At 45.4% G+C, this 21622-nt stretch overlaps 1 protein-coding gene across 7 annotated transcripts in view; it reads right to left on the reverse strand.

Annotated features, from left to right (window-relative positions):
- The window catches only part of Shank2 (SH3 and multiple ankyrin repeat domains 2), a 445086-nt gene that overhangs the window by 351463 nt on the left and 72001 nt on the right, over positions 1–21622 (reverse strand). For all 7 annotated transcript variants that reach the window (XM_052712831.1, XM_052712826.1, XM_052712828.1 and 4 more), the window contains exons 6-7: positions 13147–13298; positions 11790–11957 (exon numbers count right to left, since the gene is read on the reverse strand). In XM_052712831.1, coding sequence (XP_052568791.1) covers positions 11790–11957; positions 13147–13298 — 320 coding nt within the window. The remainder of the gene's footprint in view (positions 1–11789; positions 11958–13146; positions 13299–21622) is intronic.

Raw genomic sequence — 21622 nt, forward strand, 5'->3', positions numbered from 1 at the left:
GAAAAACATCCATTTATAGTGCCATGTCCCCTGTGACACTCTCACTATTGCTAGATGGATCCGACAGGAGATACTGATGCTCTGCCTGCCTGCCTGCCTGGTGGCCCCACTTCACTCAAGCACCTGCCTGTCTCTGGGATTGCCTGCCCAGCTCTTGTTGGTTCAGATGGCCAGGTGCACCCGATCCTGCAGAAGGACAGGCCGTGGCTACGCAGCTGGCTTCTCCATCTCGGCAGGTAAGGCTCAGGGAGGATCCTCCAAGCCCAAGCAGACTCAGGAGGCCGGGACATCTGTCAGGACTTCTGGAAAAGTAACGTTCTTTACAGCTGCTGGAGCTAGCACTTACAGCTGCTGCAGTTAGCACTTACTTACAGCTGCTGGAGCTAGCTAGCACAGCTGCTGGAGCTAGCGCTTACAGCTGCTGGAGCTAGCATTTACAGCTGCTGTAGCTAACACAGTTGCTGCAGCTAGCACTTACAGCTGCTGCAGCTAGCACTTACAGCTGCTGCAGCTAGCATTTACAGCTGCTGGAGCTAGTACTTACTTACAGCTGCTGGAGCTAGCACTTACAGCTGCTGCAGTTAGCACTTACTTACAGCTGCTGGGGCTAGCACTTACAGCTGCTGCAGCTAGCACTTACAGCTGCTGGACTAGCACTTACAGCTGCTGGAGCTAGCATTTACAGCTGCTGGAGCTAGCACTTACTTACAACTGCTGGGGCTCGCACTCCAAGGGGAGCAGGGAAGAGAAGAGCCACAAGAACCTGAGGGAGGGACCAGGAGCCAGGGAGGCCCATGGAATAATCCACAGGACCCTGCTGGGACTCCTCTGAGCTACACCACCCTCACACTGTCCCTGGGGTTTTTCAGAGACATTAAATGAGGCCTATTTTTTGTCCCCCCTGCTTGCTTCAACCAGTTTGAGCTGGGAATTGTGCTCCTTAAACTGAAGACACAATTTGGCTAATCAGCTCTCCTCGAAGGCTTTGCGGAGACAGCATTTTGTAGCAGCTTAATTTAATTGCTCTCTAGTCAGTAAAGAGGACTCGGTTACTACAGGCTCACTGAGCAATTAATCCAGACTCATTACCCCCTCCCCTAGGTAATTTGAATTCAGGAGGTTTGAAGTTGCATCCTCAGAATCCTGTCACCATTTTTTCTTCCACCAAGGGTCATAATATGATGGACACTGAGAGAAGAAACAGAGGCACTGAGTATGGGCAGTCTGGGGAGAGTGTCCCCAAGGGCCCCCTTCATGTGTTTCTTCCATTTGCATGCTAATTGTTTAGAAACAAATAAAATTGGAAATGCAGGAACACACACACACACACACACACACACACACACACACACACACACACACACACACGAAAAAAAAAGAACAGACACCCATAACCATAGGATGATCATTCTGCCGGGCACTTCGTTAAAGAGTCATCTTTGCTGGCCTCTTCCCTTCATAATTCCTGGTTGCTATGGTAGAGCTCACTGGTGGAGATGCAGGAATGTGGGTAGGGAGGGCTCAGGAAACAGATACTGGATGGTTGAGCAGACCATCTGCAGCCAGAGTTTAGCAAACAGGTGCACAGGTGAGGAACTCGGGCTGATTTTTCTGTGCTGAAGAGAGAAGCTAAAATATAACTCCAAGAAAAGCCACAGCCTTGTGGTGCTGACTTGGTATAGGGATGTCCGTGCCTGCAGAGGGCATCTGATCTCCTGGGACTGGAGTTATAGACAGTTGTGAGCCACCATGTGGATGCCAGGAATCAAACCCAGGTCCTCTGGAAGAGCAGCCAGTGCTCTTAACTCTTGAGCCATCTTCCCAGACTGTGGTATGGGGTATTAGCATAAACCCACAATTCTCTTTTGATTGATTTAGATTGAGCTCACTATGTAGAACTAGCTGGCCTGGAACTCATTATACATGAATCAGGCTGGTTTTAAACTTGTGGTGACTCGCTTGCCTCTGCTTTCCAAGTGCTGGGATTAGAGATGTTAGCCATCATGCCTGGATGAATGCACAGTTCTTGACATACAGAGAAATAAAGATGGAAGTGGGGGCAGCTGGCCCTCTGAAGCTGAGGAGACCATGAGCCACAGATAAAAAATATTCAGGATAAACACATTGGTACTGAACATGCACAGACTTCTATTTCTTGTCATTGTTCCCCAAACAAAAGACCAGAACAACTATTTGTACAGCATGTCCATGATATAGGGTCACAAATGACAGGGGTGATCCAGAGTTTCGGGAAGGGGGTGCAAATGTCTTTATATTATTTTGAGACAATGTAGTGATTTGAATGAGAATGCCCCCTGCATGGGCTTGTATGTTTGAACACTTGGCCCCCAGTTGGTGGAAGTGTTTGGGAAGGATTGGGAGGTGTGGCCTTGTTGGTGGAGGTATGTCACTGCAGGCAGGCTTTGAGTTTTCAAAAGACTCATGACATTCCCAGCCCCTCCCTGGTCCCCGGCCTGCTTATAGATCCAGATGTGAGCTCTCAGCTGTTCCTGCTGCCATACCTTCACTCTGCCTTCTTGGACTCTTACTCTCTGAAATGGTAAGCCCAATTAAATGCTTTCTTTTATAAGTTGCCATAGTCGTGGTATTTTGTCACAGCAATAGAAAAGTAAATAAGACATACAAGGCCTTACTCTGCAGCCCAGGCTGACTTGGAACTCAAAGTCAACCCCTGGCCTCAGTCTCCTAGATGTTAGGATTGCAGTCATGAATCTCTATACCTGACTATACCTTGTCAATATTTGGTAGGACATTTAAGCATCATAGATTGTGGCATCCTTAGGGTCCCAGAGTGAGTGAGTGAGTGAGAGAGAGAGAGAGAGAGAGAGAGAGAGAGAGAGAGAGAGAGAGAGAGAGAAAATGCATGCACAAGTATGCATGCACCTCTAACTCTGGCTAAGGAAGATGTGTTATCAGCAGCAACACTAGAGAGAGGCGAGGTCTTGGAGAAATGGTCTGAAGCAGGAAAAGGAGAGGAGGAGCCTGTGTTGTATGGCAATTTCCTGAATTGGGACATTCCACTACTGGAGGTGAAGCTCCTTAAGACTCAGAAGATTCTAAAGGGAGGTTCATTAAAGGGAGGAAGTAAACAACTCATAATTCTCAGGATATCCCTGAAACTGACCAGATGCACAAGGCCCCTCCCTCTCTAAAGTCATATAAGCCAATCAGGACTGCTGAGATGCTCTTAAACCAGCAGAGTTGCCTGGAAGAGACTCTCTGACCTGTCAAGCTGCTTACAAGCTGTGCAGGGAGGGAGCTCCAGGGTTCCAGCTTTCATGAGCCATTGCCCAGGTTTGGGTGAGCTTTGGTGACATAGCTGCCTTTGAGTCATCCCTGCTCCTGTGACTAATCTCTTGGAACTCCAATAAACTACTGATTCACTAGGTTAGACTTCAGTCGTCTCCTTATTTTGATCTGTCACTGTCCCTATCAGTCAGAGTGAATAGGTGTTTGTGACGTGTCTCCCTAAGAAAACTATCACACAACAACCTGAGATAATTGTGTGTCAGAAAAGAAGGATATGAATATGCCTGTCACAGTTTATATTGACTGTTGACTGTTGGTATTTATTTATTTATTTATTTATTTATTTATTTATTTATTTATTTATTTAGGTTTTGGTTTTTCGAGACAGGGTTTCTCTGTGTAGCTTTGGAGCCTTTCCTGGAACTTACTCTGTAGCCCAAGCTAGCCTCGAACTCACAGAGATCTGCCTGCCTCTGCCTCCCGAGTGCTGGGATTAAAGGCGTGTGCCACCACCGCCCGGCTAGACTTGTTGGTATTTATTACCACCGTGGAAACAATCCTCTGGGCATGTCTGTGAGGGAGTTTCTACATTAGGTTCATTGAGGCGTAAATGTGGGGGGCACCATCCCAGGGTTTGGGGGCCTGGACTGAATCAAAAGAAGAACGTGAGCTGAGTTCTGCTCATCTCTCTATTTCCCCATAGTGGCTGCAATGTGACCAGCTGCCTCCCCACCACCCTCCACCCCCCGTGATGGACTGTGCGTGTCCTCAAACTCCAGTTTGAGGACATGCACAGTGATCCTGAAACTGCTTCTCTCAGGCGTCTAGTCACAGTAACAATGAAAACAACTAAACAACATTCAGATCCATTCCAAATGGGCACTCGTAGGTCTAGACAGATACTAACACCAGGTGTTATCCAATAATATCTGCCAGAAAAGACAAACCTATAAGTCTACTTCGCTATAAATAAAAAAAGTGAACAAACGTAGCTTTCCCGTCTGATGTGAACACAGATAGAGACAAAACGGAGGAGAGTCTTCACAGGCGAGGGCAATAATCAATACAGACAAGCCATGTGGAAGCCAAAGCTGCAGGTGAGCCTGGACTGGTGGTCTCAGGGGTCACCCCAAAGACGAGTTCATTACAACAGGGAAGGAGTAGCAGTGTAAGATGCCTGGTACTCACCAGCGTGCCACTAGTCATGGCAAGTGGTCACCACAGGCCACCTCACAGGACACAATGCCAAGGGCACAGTGGCAGCAGCTTGATGACAATTCTGCTAAATGCACACCTGGGGGTCTTCAGGACATGGCAGAGGACCACAGACAGAAAGGCAATCTAGAAAACAGCTGCCCCAGACCAGAGGACACAGTGTAGGGCCCAGGAATACAGGAATAAGAGGGATACAGGAATAAGACAGGGATACAGGAATAAGACAGGAATACAGGAATAAGACAGGAATACAGGAATAAGACAGGGATACAGGAATAAGACAGGAATACAGGAATAAGACAGGAATACAGGAATAAGACAGGAATACAGGAATAAGACAGGGATACAGGAATAAGAGGGATACAGGAATAAGACAGGGATATAGGAATAAGATAGGAATGTAGGAATAAGACAGGAATATAGGAATGTAGGAATAAGGAATACAGGAATAAGATAGGAATACAGGAATAAACTTAAGGAATGAAAACTGACAGCCATCAGCTCAACCAGCAAAAAGGGGATTAACCTTTAACTGGGCCCTTCCGTGTTTTACGATGGGCAGCTCTGTCCACAACCGAATGTCAGTTTTCTTTGACTCAAGATTGCCCTTCGTAGCCCTGGAGTTAGCTATTCTTCGATAACCCCCTACCAGGCACTACCGAAACCAAAGTTAACTTTTAATGAGTTCTGTGTGACAACCTGCCTCGCATTATTTCTTACCCACCACCCGCCGCCATGGGAACCCAGCTGTGTCAGGAGAAGCTGCAGGTTTGGGCAAACATCAATTAACTGAGTCAGGGAGGGCTGCAGGGATATACAAATAGTGTTTAGCTAAAACCCCCTAAAACCTTGTTAATGGAAAAGTGCAAAAATCTAAAACAATTTGTCTCTAAAAGCTTAACTTCAAAATTGTAAAAATTTCTTTGTCCATGCCTAATGCTTACCCCTTACTATAAAAAGAGGTTCATAGCCCCCATCCAACTGCCACAGCCCCAGAATCCCGAAAGCTGGCTGTGGTCTCAGCTGGCTGATAAGCTTTTGTGCCCCGTGGTGATATTTCCATTCTTTAGGTTTTTTGGAATAAAGTCTGCTTCTGGTTTAATAGACTTTGGTGGTTTGTCCCCCATTATTGCGTGACCCCAGACCCAACAACAGCAGGTTCTCACATGTGAAAGGGTCCAGGGCAGATTCAGGATGTACCCTCTGGCCATCAAGGACGTTGCTGAGACATCCGGTGAGAATCAAATGTGGTCTGGCGTGAAGCCCGCCTGGGGGCATCTGCCTGTGGCTGTGTGCATACCTAAGTTTACAAACGCCATGTAGTCAGTTCTAAAACAAGGGAGGTATTTCTTTGATGCAGAGAAACAGATGTTACCAAAGGCGAGAAGCCAGACTGTCCTGTGCCGGGTCTACTGGACGCAGCTTCCAAGGGGGACGGAGGTCAGAGAGCAAACCAAAGTCAGGACAGACTCTCCTGTCTTCCCGATTTCAGAAAAATGTGTTCTTGGGAGCTCACCCAAATCTACTGCTTCAGACACCCCTAGAGAGGACTGGGTATGAGTATTTAGAATAAGGGCCCCTCAGAGCACTAGGTTCAACCCAGCTGTGCCCAGCAGCCCATCCTGCCACTTGTCAACCATTAGATTTGGTATGAATAAGAAAACAGTGAGCCTTCCTCTGAGCACAGCACTGCCACCTGCTGGACACTTGTGGTAAATCTCCACACTGATAGAGCAGCAGGGGCTGAACAGCGAGCGTCCTGGACACCAGCAGAGTCCTAACCAGGATGTTACAGTGTCACTATTTGGAGATGGGTCTCTAAGGAAGGTAGTAGGGGAGAATGAGGCCACCAGCGTGGGCCCTATGCCATAACCTGGGATCTTCAAAGAAGACTGGTCAATGGGGCTAGATGCCTCAGTGATTAAGAGCATTGGCTGCTCCTCTGCAGGACCAGGGTTCAATTTTCAGCACCAACATAGTGGCTCACAAACATCTGTAACTCTAGTTCCAGGGGACCTAGCACTAACACCCTCTTCTGGCCTCCACAGGCACGGCATGCACATGATGCACACATACATACACACATACATACATATATACATTCACATGTATGCAGGCAAAACACTCATACACATAAAATATAATACATAAATCTAAAAGGGGGGGAGAGTTGACCAAGACACAGACACACAGAGGAAAGCCATGTGAGGTCATAGTATAGGACACGGCAAGATGATGACCATGTGGAGAGGGCGTCATGTACGGGTAAGAGCACTAACTGCATCCAGGCACTGTAGAAAGTGTCTCATGAATACTCTTGCATTTAGCTGTCTCAAGAGCTCTGTGAATTGTCTGAGGAGACAAAGCCCTTGTCCAGGCCACCTAGGAAGTATGAGGGAGTTTCCATCCCAGGCTGCCCACACTGGGCAAAACTCACTCCATGGACAGTATGAGGAGAAGACCCTCTACTGCTGATGCAGACAGGCTCATGGAGTATGGGAGTAAGTGGGAGCTGGTGAGAGCCTTTATGAGCTAGCCTGTTGGCCAGGTAGCTGTCTTCTCCCTGAGGATCTTGCCTGGTTTGGACCCAGCACACTGCAGGCTGCACTGTGGTTGTATGTGTGTTGGCAGAGGGGAGAAAAAAGAACTGAAAACTCCCAGGTCCCAGCTGACACCCATGAATGGTAGGAATGCATTTGGTTTGGTTTCTTTAGTGTGTGTGTGTGTGTGTGTGTGTGTGTGTGTGTGTGTGTGTGTGTGGTGTTTGTGTGTGTGGTGTTTGTGTGTGTACTTTCCCAGGTGTCCATATTGAACATGTATTTATCTGGGAACAAGGAAAAGAATTAAGGGCATTTAAAGAACAAACTTTAAAGATACACGTTTGGGGCTGGAAAGGTGGCTCAGCAGTTAAAAATGCTTCCTGTTCTTCCAAAGGACCCGGGGTTCAGTTCCCAGCACTGACATGTCAGCTCACAACCGTTTGTAACCCCAGTTCCAGAGGACCCAATGCCCTCTTCTGGCCTCTAAGGGCACTGCACACACATAGCACACATGCATGCAGTGAAACACTTATATGCATAAAATAAAAATAACTATTTAAACAAAATTAAGAATGCTTCCTGCTCTTCCAGAGGGCCCAAGTTCAGTTCCTAGTACTCATGTTGGGTGGCTCACAATTGCCTGTAACTCTAGCTTCAGGAGATCTGATGCCCTCTCCTGGCTTCCATGTGTGTCTACACTCACAAGCAAGCACATGCCCACACACATACACACATATGTAAATAAAAATAATTCTTTAAAAAGATATGAGTTTGCAGATGTGAATTCAAACAAGAGCTCCAGCCATTTTAGGCACAAGGCACCTGGCTTCAGAACAGACAGCCAAGAGACATCTCTGAGACGCACCAGGGAGCTGGCCAAAGACTTGCCATGTATGCTACTAGGAAGTGTCTCCAGGGGCCAGCAGGTGAAAAAAGATGTCTACACACCATGATGCTACAATGGACGGTGGTGCTACCCAAAGAGGAACCAACTTTAAATCCTGAGCCCAGAATCCTGGGCCTCTGGGGCTTCTCCAAGAGGGCCAGAACTAGTTCAGGTAGATCCCGACAAAACACACCCACCCAGTGCATTTTCTTCCTCCCCAAATACTGTTGTATTAAGAATGGTTTCTGCTTGAGAGGTCTGTAGGTGAGATGAAGAAGAAGCCAGTGGAATAAGACAAGGCAGGAATGCACTTTGTTCAGCCAACTGCTCGCTCTGTGACCTTAGCCAAGTTACCTACCCTCTCTGAGCCTGCTAACTCACGTGTTGACAGGGACAGGAAGCACTCTGCTGGAGTTGCCTTGAGGATATATAAAGAGGCTGAGCAGGGCAGTGTTTGGTTGGGTAAGTGTGAACTGTGGCTAGGAGCATAACCTAGGAGGTGTTGGCTCTGTCTCCCACTCCTGCCAGGTCTGTGCAGGGTCAGTCAGTTGCCAACCTGTTTAACAGACACACAGCAGTCTGCAGCTAAAAGAGACCAAAAAAAAAAAAAAAAAAAAAAAAAAAGCCAGAGGGAAAAGACACTGGTTCTTCAGTAGAGCAGAGCTTTCCCAGACTAGTCTAAAACTGACCACTAGAGGGCAGTCCAAACCCCGGAGCTGAGCTGAGAAAAGGCAGTAGGATTCAGGATTCAGGATTCAAGAGCTTTAGTCTTCCAAGGTCTCCAGAGCACCATGGTCTGGGGGGCAGAGGTACTGAAGGGTCTGGGTGGCAACAAAATGAAAAAGCTCTCAATCCAGACCCAGGATGGAACTTGGCATCTGTGGGGCCCCAGAAACCAGCGACAGCCTGGGTCCCACCGCCAAGGGCTGTCCAAGATAAGGACAGAGTCCCATGGTTTAGATGAAAAGGCCAGACATGGAAGTGTGATGTCACTGGACTGTGAAGAGGGGCTGACCTGGTGGAGGGAGGGGCAAGAAGGCTAGACAAGGGGTGGGGGGAGCAGGGAGAGGGAAACGTGTGAAGAATCTCCAAGTGTGCTGGGCGGAAATGCTACAGTCACCCATCCCCTGCTCCAGGACACAAGTGCCTGCTGGTCACTCTTGGAGGCCAGGAAGTACTCTCACCTGGGGACACAGAGCACACGTACCTGCTCCCTACCTGTCCACATACATGTGTGTGAGTGAGTGTATGTACATTCCCTTAGTTATGTGATTTTTAAGTCTGTTCCCTGTCTAGCTTCCCTCGTGTATCAGAGAGTCTGTCCACCACTGCATCCTGGTGTCAGGACACTGAGTGGGTGACAGATGTCACTGATGCTCTGTCAGTAACATTCCTGGCTGTGTGAACAATAGGTGGGCAGGCACCAGAGGGGCAGTGGACTCCCCAGGCAGTGCTGTGAAGATGGTGAGGGAGCACAGGCCGGGAGCCCCACGAAGCTTCTGCAGTACTGCAGATACAAACAAGTATGTGCACGGGTAGGGGCCAGTCCAAGGAGACCGCTGAGCGGGAAGCTACCATCAACCCTGCCCAATACTGCCGCAGAAGGGCCAAGAGAGCCAGGACTGAGCAACTGCTGAAGGCTACCCATCACCCCAGCCCAGGTCATCAAGAAGAAGCAGGAAGAATTGAAAGGAAAGAGGGAAGCAGGTAGACAAGAGCCTACACTACTTCTCGGGGCTGTAAAAGTTAGGGTTCTCTAAAGAGACAGAGCTTCTAGGGAACACATGTATGTACATAGCCTGTTCCCTGTGTCCATGAGCTCTGTCACCCATGGATTCTACAGACATGAATAGAAATAGTTGGGGAAAATTAGCATCTGTACCAAACACACATGGACTTCCTTTTCTTCTTGTCCTTAAACATGGTAGGGTCACTGTTCTCAGAGAACTCACGCCATCCAGGTTACTATAAATCATGCCTGTAATCCTAGCCCTGGGAAGCTGTCTAGGAGGATTGCCTAAAGTTCAAGGCTATCTTGGACTATGCATTGAGTTCCAGGATACCCTAGGCCACGGGACTGAGACCTTGTCTCAGAAATACAAGCAAAAACAAAATGGAAAATAATGAGTCGCCTTCAGATGACTGAACATGCTTGGGTCGATGTGTGTGCTACATGTAAATGCCACACTGTGTTACAGTTTGGGGCATTTTGGAAATCCTGGGATGGGACCCCTGAGGATCCTGAGAGATAACTGTACTTAGAGATGTATATATGGAGGCCCAGAGAGAAAATTTAAATACCTGAAATCATGTTTTTTTTTTTTTTTCTGAAATCATGTTTTAAAGAGCTGGTTTCCATAGTGATGGAGTGGCCAGGGTGAGGTCTGCAGGGAGGGCAGAGGCTTGGTGGGGGGCTGGTGCTGCAGCAGGAGCCTGAAAGGCATCTGGGGTAGAGCTGGGGTTTTTCTGTGTACCTCAGGCTTCCCACAAAGAGCCTCTGCTGAGTGGACAGTCTCCAGCTCATGTGGAGGGTCACCTCTTTCCCTAAAGGCTACTGGTTTAACTCCATCCTATCTTAGAGAACAGTGTCAGAGCAGGTCCTAGAGTGATTTGGGTCAGCACCTGGTACCACGTCCCAGCAGTCTGTCACAGAGAAAGTTTGTCCTTCATAAAGCAAGCACAGGAGTGGCAGTCAGCCCCACATCAGGACACGGACCAGATGGTCATTATATTTTCTGCTCTGAGGTCCCCACCCAGTGTAGGCTTGGGGTTCCAGCAGCAGTATCCAAGAGTCCCATTCACTCCATGCAGGCATGGGGCCTTGTCCAGGCTATGGGGCTCCACAATCCAGAATTGACTCTACAAGAGGCAGGCCAGATGAGGGCAGGTCCTGCAGGTCCTGCTTCGCTCTCGGTTACAGTCCACAGCCCTCAGCCCTGAACCGCTCTGGGTGGGCATGCAACCCCTCCTTCTAGGAGGGGTATGTGTGGAAGGTGGCACAGGTATTGAGAGACTGATGGAGGAACTAAGAACCGTGATAGACAATTGCCATATCAACGCCAATAAGAGACTATCTCAGGCTCTCTCCCCTGGCCTTCCTGCCTACCCACCCACCCAGACCCCTCCTCCAACCAGATCAAAGGCCTTGACTTCCAGTCTATAAACGCTAGCTTTGGATGACTCAACATTCCTTCCAATAGCCTTCTGGGTGCAGCCATGTTGGCATAGCTCCAACCAGACAGCTCCATCGTTCCCAGAAATACAGGCTTCCCTGTCTGGGGGCCGTTAATGGCTTGTGTCCAGGCCGCAGCCTTGAACTCGGACCCTTTCTTCCTGCACCTGGCTCATGAGAGGCTGCCCTTCTAGAACTATCAGGTCGATTTTGTTTCTTGCTAGGGTACTACTGGGTGTCACACCTCCTGGCCCCATGGTTATAAGGTCATAGGTATCACACCGCCCAGCTTCATGGTTACAAAGTAAAGTCTGAAAACCTCATGCTCTGTGCAAGGAAATCAGGCCTCGTCCTGGGTCACCTGGTACTTTCTTTGCCATGTTCCTAGGATGTCAAGGCCTGGAGAGCTCATCGGCCATGGGGAGGGATGCACACCCTCAGCTCCTCCCTGATTCTAGGTGACGTGCTGTAGACACAGCAGCCTCACATGATCCCCTTGTTTCTCCTGCAAAGTGGGAAACAGCCATCTCTAGGTAAATGTGTCAGCATATAAATGCTGATGACTAACATAAACTTTTTAGGACCTTGGGTATATCATCTAAGATACCAGAAGGGGCCTGATGCTCGGTCACTCTGTGGTCTGGGTCTGGCTGGCAGCACAGGGAGAGCTCAGCGGTGGGTGTAGCGAGCAGAGGCACAGCCATACCTGGTGGATCTCGTGCCAGCCATTCTCGTCCTTGCAGCACACGGAGGCATGCTCATGGAGAAGGAGCTCACAGCAGTAAGGGTCGCCCCCCACAATGGCTGTGTGATACAGCGGCGTGAGCCCATAGCTGTCCTTGTAATCCGGGGAGGCGCCCAGCTCCAGCAGGGTCTAGGGAAAGAATGGAAAGTTGTCACTGGTCTCCTACATGGGATGAATTGAAGACGCATTAGGATTGAAGACACAGCTTTCCCACAGGCCAAGCTGGGTCGTGCCTGGACACCTGATGCTCCCCCTGACACACACAAAACTGGAGAGTCCTAACTGCCAGCTGGAAGTGACAGGTGATGTTCAGGGATGCAGGAATGGCCGGCACCCAGAGGAGAGACAGTCTGTAACTGCGGCTCCTCGACAGGTTCCTGCCGGTGCCTAGAACCCTGTGTCCCGGAAGACAGCTGTGGACAGCCATCAAGGCTGCACATCTGAAGTAACACACAGGACAGCGGGATCGCAGTGAGTCAAGGGGTAGTGAGCCTCTGGAGTAGGGTCAGGTCTTCCCAGAGGTCTGTAGGAAGGTACGGCCTAGGTAAAGTGGGGAGGGCAGAAATGAGAAGAAAGCCCCCATCTCAGATCAACCTGCAGCCAGAGGTCTGGCCTCCTCATCGGGCTCGGATGGAGAGCAGGCTGGGAGGCACATTCTCTCTGGACAGTGCTGCACACACTGCCAGACAGGGCTAGGAGCAAAGACATGGGAAAGAGGATGTGGAACTAAGGAAGAAAGGAAGATGGGGTGAATGCTGCCTGACCATGGTGAAAAGTGGTGTTGGGAAGATGGGTGTGGGGAAGAGAGGGAAGATGGACCTGAGGAGACGGACATGGGAAGATGGGCATGGGAAAAAGGGTTGGGAAGATGGACCCGAGAAGATGGGCATGGAGGGAGATGGGCCTGAAAAGGTAGGCATGGGAAAAGCGGGTGGGGAGGCAGTCATGAGGAAGATGGGTATAGAGCATGTGCCACATGGAAGTTCAGGAGAAGACGCGAGTGGGCACAGCTGCCTGGCTCCCAGACATACAATGCAGGGGGCATCAGGGCTGTCCGTACTAATGGATTTGAGGCCTCCTCTGAGGGACAGCAACAAGGTTTAGCACCAACTCATTTGTTGGAAACATGAGCTTTTCTGTGGAGTAGAGGGGATAAGGTGGCTTACAGCACGGAGTCCTAGAAGCATCTATACCACAGAGGGGGCAGGAGAGCCTGACACTCAACTGCCCTTCTGAGACCCAGTGGGGGCAGGATTCATGGTTCCCTGGGGAGGAAGCCATTGTGAGGACAGCTCAGGGGACCAGATGAAGGACCCACCTTCAGGGCAACCTGGTTCCTCGTCCGGGCAGCCTTGTGAAGGGCGGTCATGCCATCCCTGGCACGGAAGTCCAGATGTGCACCCCCATTTCTGAGAGCTTTGATGACCTCCATGGAGTCACTGAGCTGGGCAGCCAGGGTCAGGGGCGTCTCTGAGGGAACCAAACACAAAGGCATTAGAACAAATACTCAAGCCCCACCGTGTGTTCAGCCACACTAGAGTACCTGAGACTGAGCAGCTCCTGTGAGCCTCCGGCCCCTGAGAGTCCACACAGTCAGGACTACTCAGACAACCCCATGACAATGACAGGGACACATGGGGTCATGTGCAAATCAAAACAGTAGCAGCAGGGTTTCCATAGTGCAGGCCTTGGTGCCATGGATCCTGGAGAGTCCTGCCATGCTCACTGAGGACAGAAGCCTGGGCACCATCTTGACATGTCCCTCATAAGAGCAACTGGCTAGGCCAATACCCTTTCTCCTTTTGATTCATAACACACATGAACCCTTTGTGGCTATAAGGAACTAGGCTGTGAGGTTCCCACATAGATAAGGACTGGAGTCCTCTGGGTGCGACATTTAGGTGACCATAGAGCACGAGGACAACATACAAGTTACTGTGATCCAGAGTGACAACACTCTAGAGTAGTTGTGGGAACCCACAACTGACTCAGTTTCCCAGTTTGAATCTGAAGTCTATTCTGAGTCAATAGAGTTCAAGCTTGTTTGCTCCAAGGCTGTGAGAAAGTTCTGATTAGCTCACAGAGCCTCCTTGAAGGACTGTGAGAAAGTCCTGATTAGCCCACAAGAAGGAGCGCACTATCTAGCTAGATGTAGGCTGCTGATGCCAGCCATAGGTACATTGAGATAGAAAATGAAACTGCCTGCTCCTTGATGCAAGGCAGGATAGATAGTGGTTGAATGCCTGTGCTGTGCATTGTTCTACCTCTGTCCTTCAAAACTGTATATAAGCTGACTGTGAATAAACTTGGGTCTGTCTGGCATTGACTGGAAGACCTCTTGACTCTTTTCTGTCTTCTTCATTGTCTCTTCAATCCGCACGCCTCTACCCAGTGTAGTGGGTAGCCATTTCAACCTTGATCTGGAAGTTCCAACCCCCATTGAGGCTTCAGTAACTGTCACACCTACAAGGTGGAGCCAAGAGAGGACCTGGAAGACCTGAGATCCAGATGCACTGTCTTTGCTTGATTCCTGGACCCTGGACGCTGGAGGTAGACTGAGCAGAGTTCTCCAGAGAACACCGCTGGACTGCGTTGTGTCTTTCCCAGACCCTGCAACCTACCTATCCCTTCATTTGTAAGTTACGCCACTAAATAAATCTCCCTTTTAACTACGTGGAGTGGCCTTAATAATTTCACCAATATCTGGTGCCCAATGTGGGGCAAATTCCAAAGGCCTGGGTGGCTCCTGCCCTCAGCTTCCTCCCTGGCTGGTGGGTGCTTGAAGCTGCAGTTTATCGCCTTCAGAGTTCCATAAAACCAGGAAAAACCCTTCCTCTCCTGAAAAGGAGCTAATCCAGTCTCAGTTCCACGGCAAGTTTAGCCCCAGACCAGCAAAATCGGGATAGGTATAAGATATTATGGTAGATTATTGTATATACTAGTAAACAAATTTAGTAAAATAGTAGCCTTAGATAATTTGCACTGTTATAGATTCTTATATGTTGATACAAATGTAAACTATTTTTATATTCCTGTTTAAGATAATTTGTATATTGATACAAATACAGAACTATATTTGTTATAATGTACATATATTTCTACTCTTATTTGAAATATTTGTATATTGATACAAATGTAAATTTATATCTGCCATACTGTATGTATGTTCTACTTCTGTTTAGGATATTCTGTATAATGATATATATTTAAGATTATTGTCATATTGCATATTGCACTATACATTCCTACCTCTGTCATAAATATTTTGTGTATTTTCACAATTTTGAAGTCATTGTTCTTTACTGTACATTTGCTTATAGACTGTTTACCTTGTTTACATGTAGCCTTAGTCCTTAGGTTATTTAGGTAGATAAGACTTATAGATTTATAGTCACCTATGCTTGTCATCTCTATAGTTATACTAGTTAGGTTATCCAGATTTATAGATACATAGGTCAGATGGACAGGTAATCTTCAAACACTTCATAGACCTAGAGAATATGGCATTTAAATAACTTAGAATTCTATTGACATGAGACACAATTGCTCCTGGCAGCACCAATTTGATCCCGAGAGAATGTTGGGCTTCTAAGACATTTTTATTTGGAAGTTTGTCTTCTTCTTGACACAAAATGGCCTACTGGGCAAAGAACTGCCTTTGCCTCGACTGTTGACAGTATGAATGCTGTCCTTTCTGGACAAGTGGGACACAAGGAAAGTGACCACTGTACTCTGCCAAGACAGGGTAAGATGGTCTTTCAGAATTCCTGCTTCTGAAAATGATCTGTCAGATACTCTAGGCCTATAGCCAATTTGAATGCACCAACAATGCTAAGAAACATTAGGTGACTGTCCAGGCTGCCAGCTGTCTTGGTCTACTCTTGCAAGATTCCCGAAAGTTGCTTACATCCATCTACCATTTCTCAGGTACCATTATATTCCTTCTCATGTCTTTAATGGGATTGAAGACGAGCAGTTATAGTTACAGCTTAGTATATATATAATATCTTAGATAGATCATATTAAGTATTAGATTCAGGTTCTTTAGGATAGGACACCTTTTGGAATGATCTTTGTAACATGCCATTTACCTACACTCTAGATTTCTCTGAATTTTAGTATGTGTTTCTTGCTTGATATTGTTCACATTGGTTGTAGTTCCATTTTATCTAGGTCATTATCCCTCATTATTCCTGGACAATATTTGATAATCATTCCTTTGTATATAGTCTTGTATTAGGTTAGAACCTTCTTATTTAGACAAAAGGGGGAGATGTAGTGGGTAGCCATTCCAACCTTGATCTGGAAGTTCCAACCCCCATTGAGGCTTCAGTAACTGTCACGCCTACAAGGCAGAGCCAAGAGAGGACCTGGAAGACCTGAGATCCAGATGCACCGTCTTTGCTTGATTCCTGGACCCTGGACGCTGGAGGTAGACTGAGCAGAGTTCTCCAGAGAACACCGCTGGACTGCGTTGCATCTTTCCCAGACCCTGCAACCTATCTATCCCTTCATTTGTAAGTTACGCCACTAAATAAATCTCCCTTTTAACTATGTGGAGTGGCCTTAATAATTTCACCAATAACCCAGCTACCCAGCTGACTGTCGGCAGGCCCGACAAGTGGTGCCCAATGTGGGGCGGGTACGGAGGAGTCCGTGACGGACACCACAGAAGAAAAAGGAGTGCACTCAATAAAAGTGGAAGCTGTGGTGAGTTAACTCGAGAGTAAAAGTAATAAGTGTAAATAAAAAAGCAGACGCGCGGTAAAAAATTCATGAGTAAGTGTAAAAATAAGTATGGGCCAAGGAAATAGAAAACAGCTGTTTGTAAATTTACTTAAAGATATTTTAAAGGCTAGAGGTACTAAGGTAGGATGTAAGAAGTTGTGTAAATTTTTAGAAATTGTAGAATGTATTGGAGTTAAGATATAGCAGTATTATGATAAGCATTGTCCAGAAAAACTTACAACAGATATTTTCAGTCTCTAGACACTCATTCAGGACAACTTAGACCTCCATCCTGAAAGGCATAAAGTTTTTCCTGAATGCAGTAAAAACTGAAACTAAACATTCTACTCTGTCAGAGAGACGGCTTTATGTGGATGCTTTTACAAAGTTATTTGATGACGATGACCAGTTAGATTTTGGCAATATGGCAGAATTAGAGGAAGAGGCTGCTAAGTGTTATAATAAAGATTCTCTCACACCTCAAGATTCTCCCCCACCTCCATTCCTGACTATGACTGGTTCATCTGGAGAGATTAAGCGGGTCGTGTTCGCAAACCGTTAGCCCAATGTCTCACTTTCAGATCTGTTCACTGCAGCTGGTAAATGTAAATGTGAGCACTCTTTGTCTTGATCTGTGTTCTGACTGTTACTATGCTACTATTCTGTTCCATGTATTTGAGGGGACTGAATCCCCTGACTGAACTGAGATAAGCAGGTAGCTCCTGCCAGGTGTGGCTTATGTACTGCAAGAGAAGTCATCTGTTAGACGGGACTCGTTGACAGCGAGTGAGGCCATTGTCTCAGTGCTGATGTACCAGTACTTATGTCTGTCAGTGTTACTTGTTTCTGTCTACCAATCTTTCTCGTTTTCCTGGAAGAGAAGGAGAGAGAGGTATGGCAAGGGCTGCCTCCCTCCATAAGGTCCCTTACTATCAGGCCTGCAGTGCAGATGAAGTGTCACGGAGTTCGTTCCTACTATTGGCAAGCTGAACAAACGTCGAAAAGAGAATCTGATGTTAATTGTTAATTACTATAGTCAGAAAAGTTAACAATTTTTTTTTCAGGAACACTGGCAGCCAAGGACACACTCTGTACCTCCTTTCCTTTCCAAGCCAAGTTCTTCACTGTGATAACCTCAAGGTCTCTTCTGCTGGCCAGCAACTTCCAACTTTAACCCACTATAACCCTTCTCTGTCCTGATACTGCTTGAGAAAAAATGTTGAATTACCAGCCTGCATACTCTGATGTTTTGGAAAAAATTATGCTTTTGCCTCCACAGAAAAAGAAACAATACATGGATTCTGGTGATTTGAGTTCAATGGGTCACAAATACTTGTCATCATTTAAGAGAATTGATTACAAATTATTATTGATTAAGATAAGAAAAACTTCTGCTAATCTGAAATGTTTCACATTGATACAGGTTTTTAATATATGAATGCAAAAATAAGTTTTTTGTTATGATATATGCATATATCTATATATTTCTATTCTTGTTTGAAATGTTATACCTATGCAATTTTCTAAACTGCTGGGAAGAAACCACAAGAAAAAGAACTTTGGTAGAAATTTGTATGTTGTCTGGAAAGCAAGAGAAGGTGTAAGATTGGGATAATGATAGGAATGGGAAGAAAGGAATCTGTCTATGTCAGGCTGAACCAGAAGAGCAGACGGAGGGAAGGGCCTGACCTGCAGGTAAATGGTACGTTGTAGGTCAGAGGGGATGTGAACTATGCTGACTGTGAAGGAAAACTGTAAGATATAAGTGGGATTTAACCATAATATGTTAATTCTGGTTTTCTTCATTTTAAAAATAGATGATGATTCTTCATTGAAAAATGTTTATGTTAAAAATGGATATATATGTGTGTGTGTGTGTGTGCGTGTGTGTGTGTGTGCGTGTGTGTGTGTGTGTGTGTGTATTATATGGACATGTATGTGACTTATGGGTATGAATGAAAGTTGGATCCGACTGTGTGTATGTGTGCATGTAACTATTGTTTAATTTTAAACAGCAATCACATGGTCTTCCTCCATCTTGGCTGCTGACTTCATCATGAGTGGGCAGCCATGTGGCTGGCAACAGTCTTTAAATAGGGTTAAAGAATCTGTTCATTGTATCTCCTTTTAGACTAAGGAGGCAACAATCCTCAAATATTTTGGATTGGGATAGATTTCTATATAATAATTCATGTTATAAAAATAAGGTTAATATAAGATAGAATTTAAAAACAATGTTTATTTTATAAAATATTATAATGCTTTTATACACAAGAATGCACCTTGCTCTGACAGGTAAACTTTGCAATTTAAGACTCTCCCAGATGATAATGGTCTTAAAGAGTTGAAGTGATCATGGGAAACAGCTGAGGGTTATGTATCTTAGCAATTTTGCCAGGTGATGGCCACAAGAAGCAGGAATCACAGGAAAACAGAATAGGCTTGATTCTAGAAGATATTTTGGAAAGGAACCAAATGTAATAAATGTTCCATTTACTAAACAACAAACTGATTGACTATTTCAAAATAATGGTTCTTGGGCAATTGCTTTTGCTCAGTTTTTGGGTCAAATTGATAAGCATTGTCCTGCTGATCAACTATTACAGTTTGTTCAGATGCATTCTTTTACTTTTCCTAAAGTATTAATACATACTCCAGTGAAAGATGCTGCTTTGGTTTTTACTGATGGTTCTTCTATTGGGAAAGCAGCTTATTAATGGTGATTAATGGTGAAGGATATGTAGTTCAAACTATTCCTGATTTAGCTCAAGTTGTTGAGTTGAGCTGTTGGTTTCTCAAGTTCTTAAAAAAGATAATTTATTTAATTTATAATCAGATAGTCAATATTTATAAAGCTCTTCAAGTTATAGAAACTTTCTTATATTAAAACTATTAATGAGCAATTAAGAATGTTATTTCAACAAATTCAGGATACAATTCATTTAAGAAAATTGCCATATTTTATGGTACATTCAAATTTTCCTGGTCCAATGGCTGAAGGTAATGCTTTAGCTGATAAAGTTATTCAGTTGATCAATTTGTCTCAAGTTGAGCTTGCTCAGTGATCACATGCTTCACATCATCAGAACAGTAAAAGCTTAAGAAAACAATTTGGTTTAACAAGAGAACCTGCTCACCAGATCATTAAGAAATGTGCTACATGTCCTCAATGTTTGACTGTACCTCACTTTGGAGTAAATCCTTGAAGTCTTCTTCCTAATTATTTATGGCAAATGGATGTCACTTATAAAAAAATGAAATATGTGCATGTGACAACTGATACCTATTCAGGTTTTTTAATGGCTGCTGCTCAAACTGATGAGCTACTAAGCATGTAATTGCTCATTGCCTGAAATATTTCTCCTATATGGGGATACCAAAAGTTATTAAAACTGATAATGGAACTGGATATGTTAGTAAAGCCTTTTATCAATTTGTTTTCAATGACAAATTGAACATAAAACAGGCATTCCTTATCATCCCCAAGGACAAGGTACTGTGAGAGAGCTCACAGCAGCCTCAAAATCCATCTTCCAAAATTAAAGAAGGGGGAGTTATACTCCAAGTCGCCACATAATGCTTTAAATCTTGTTTAAAATTTTTTAAATGTGGATGCTGCTGGAAAATCTGCAGCTGATCAATTTTGGCATGAAGGCACCACCAAAAAATTTTCTCAAGTTAAACATAAAGATCCTTGTACTGACTTATGGAAGGACCCCAACCCTGTTTAATATAGGGACGAGGGCATGTTTATGTTTTCTCACAGAATGAAAGTGAAGCTCGTTGGTTGCCTGAAAGATTGGTGTGGTGTATGGAGCAGAGAGATGCTGGTCCTGATGTTGCTGATGACCACACAGAGACGCCAGAGTGAAATCTACTGGGCCTATGTTCCTGATCCACCAATTTTACATCCTGCAACTTGGGAAGGAAAAGAAATTGTGGTTGCAAGATACCAGGCCTTTAGATCCACCTGCCACCCAAGAGTTCCTGATTGCTCACAATTTTCTTATATTGGATATTGGTAAAGGGATTCCTGTATGTTTTGCAAAATATATTACTTTGGAGGGATGTCTTGGATTGCTTCCTCAAGATGATTGGATAAGTAATGTTTCACTCCTTCAATGATTTCCTCCATTCACAAAAGAATTGAGAGAGTCTAACAGAACTTTGTTATGGAGACGATGTACTGGCATTATTCCTTTAAAGTATAACATCACATGGACACAACAATACAGTCTTGATTGGTCTGGAAATCAGGACAATTATAGTGACTCTTATACAGTGCCTACAGCAGAATCTTGGGACAAAGGACTGTCAGCTGGAATTTGGTATTCCAGTACTGGATCTCCACAAACTTGTGTTTAGAAACTTGCTGCTATGATGGGAACAGTGGCAGGACATTCCAGTTGCTTGAAACCTATTTGTCCTTTGAAAGGAACTATTTTAACTTGTGTAAAAATGCTCTATGTTCTTTTAGTTGGTGAAGCAAATATTTCTATGAATAGTTCTGTGTTTAATGTATCAAGTCTTAATTGCATTTTTACCAATTGTATTTACCAAATGGACAATCACATTTGTGTAATAGTGTTAAAAATAACTTTCGCCGGGCGGTGGTGGCGCACGCCTTTAATCCCAGAACTTGGGAGGCAGAGGCAGGCGGATCTCTGTGAGTTCAAGGCCAGCCTGGGCTACCAAGTGAGTTCCAGGAAAGGCGCAAAGCTACACAGAGAAACCCTGTCTCGAAAAAAAAAAAAAAAAAAAAAAAAAAAACCTTTCTTTTGTAACATTGCCAGTATATATAAGTGATGCATGGTTTGATGATAAAGGGCTGCAAGTGACTGAAGAAATTAAGAAAGCTTTAAGCAGACAGAAACGTGTTGCTGGATTAGTTATAGCAGGAACTGCAGCTCTTGTTACTATGCTTGCTACTACTACTGTTGCTTCAATGCCTTTGTCTCAATCTATCCAGACAACAGGGTTTGTTAATCAATTGTCTATGAATGTTTCTATGATATTAGAGGTTTAAGAAGATATAGATGTGAAAATGGAAGATAAATTGAACGCTT

Source organism: Peromyscus californicus, unplaced genomic scaffold (assembly GCF_007827085.1).
Source record: "Peromyscus californicus insignis strain IS unplaced genomic scaffold, ASM782708v3 Scaffold_4__1_contigs__length_199733344, whole genome shotgun sequence".
Taxonomy (NCBI): Eukaryota; Metazoa; Chordata; class Mammalia; order Rodentia; family Cricetidae; genus Peromyscus; species Peromyscus californicus.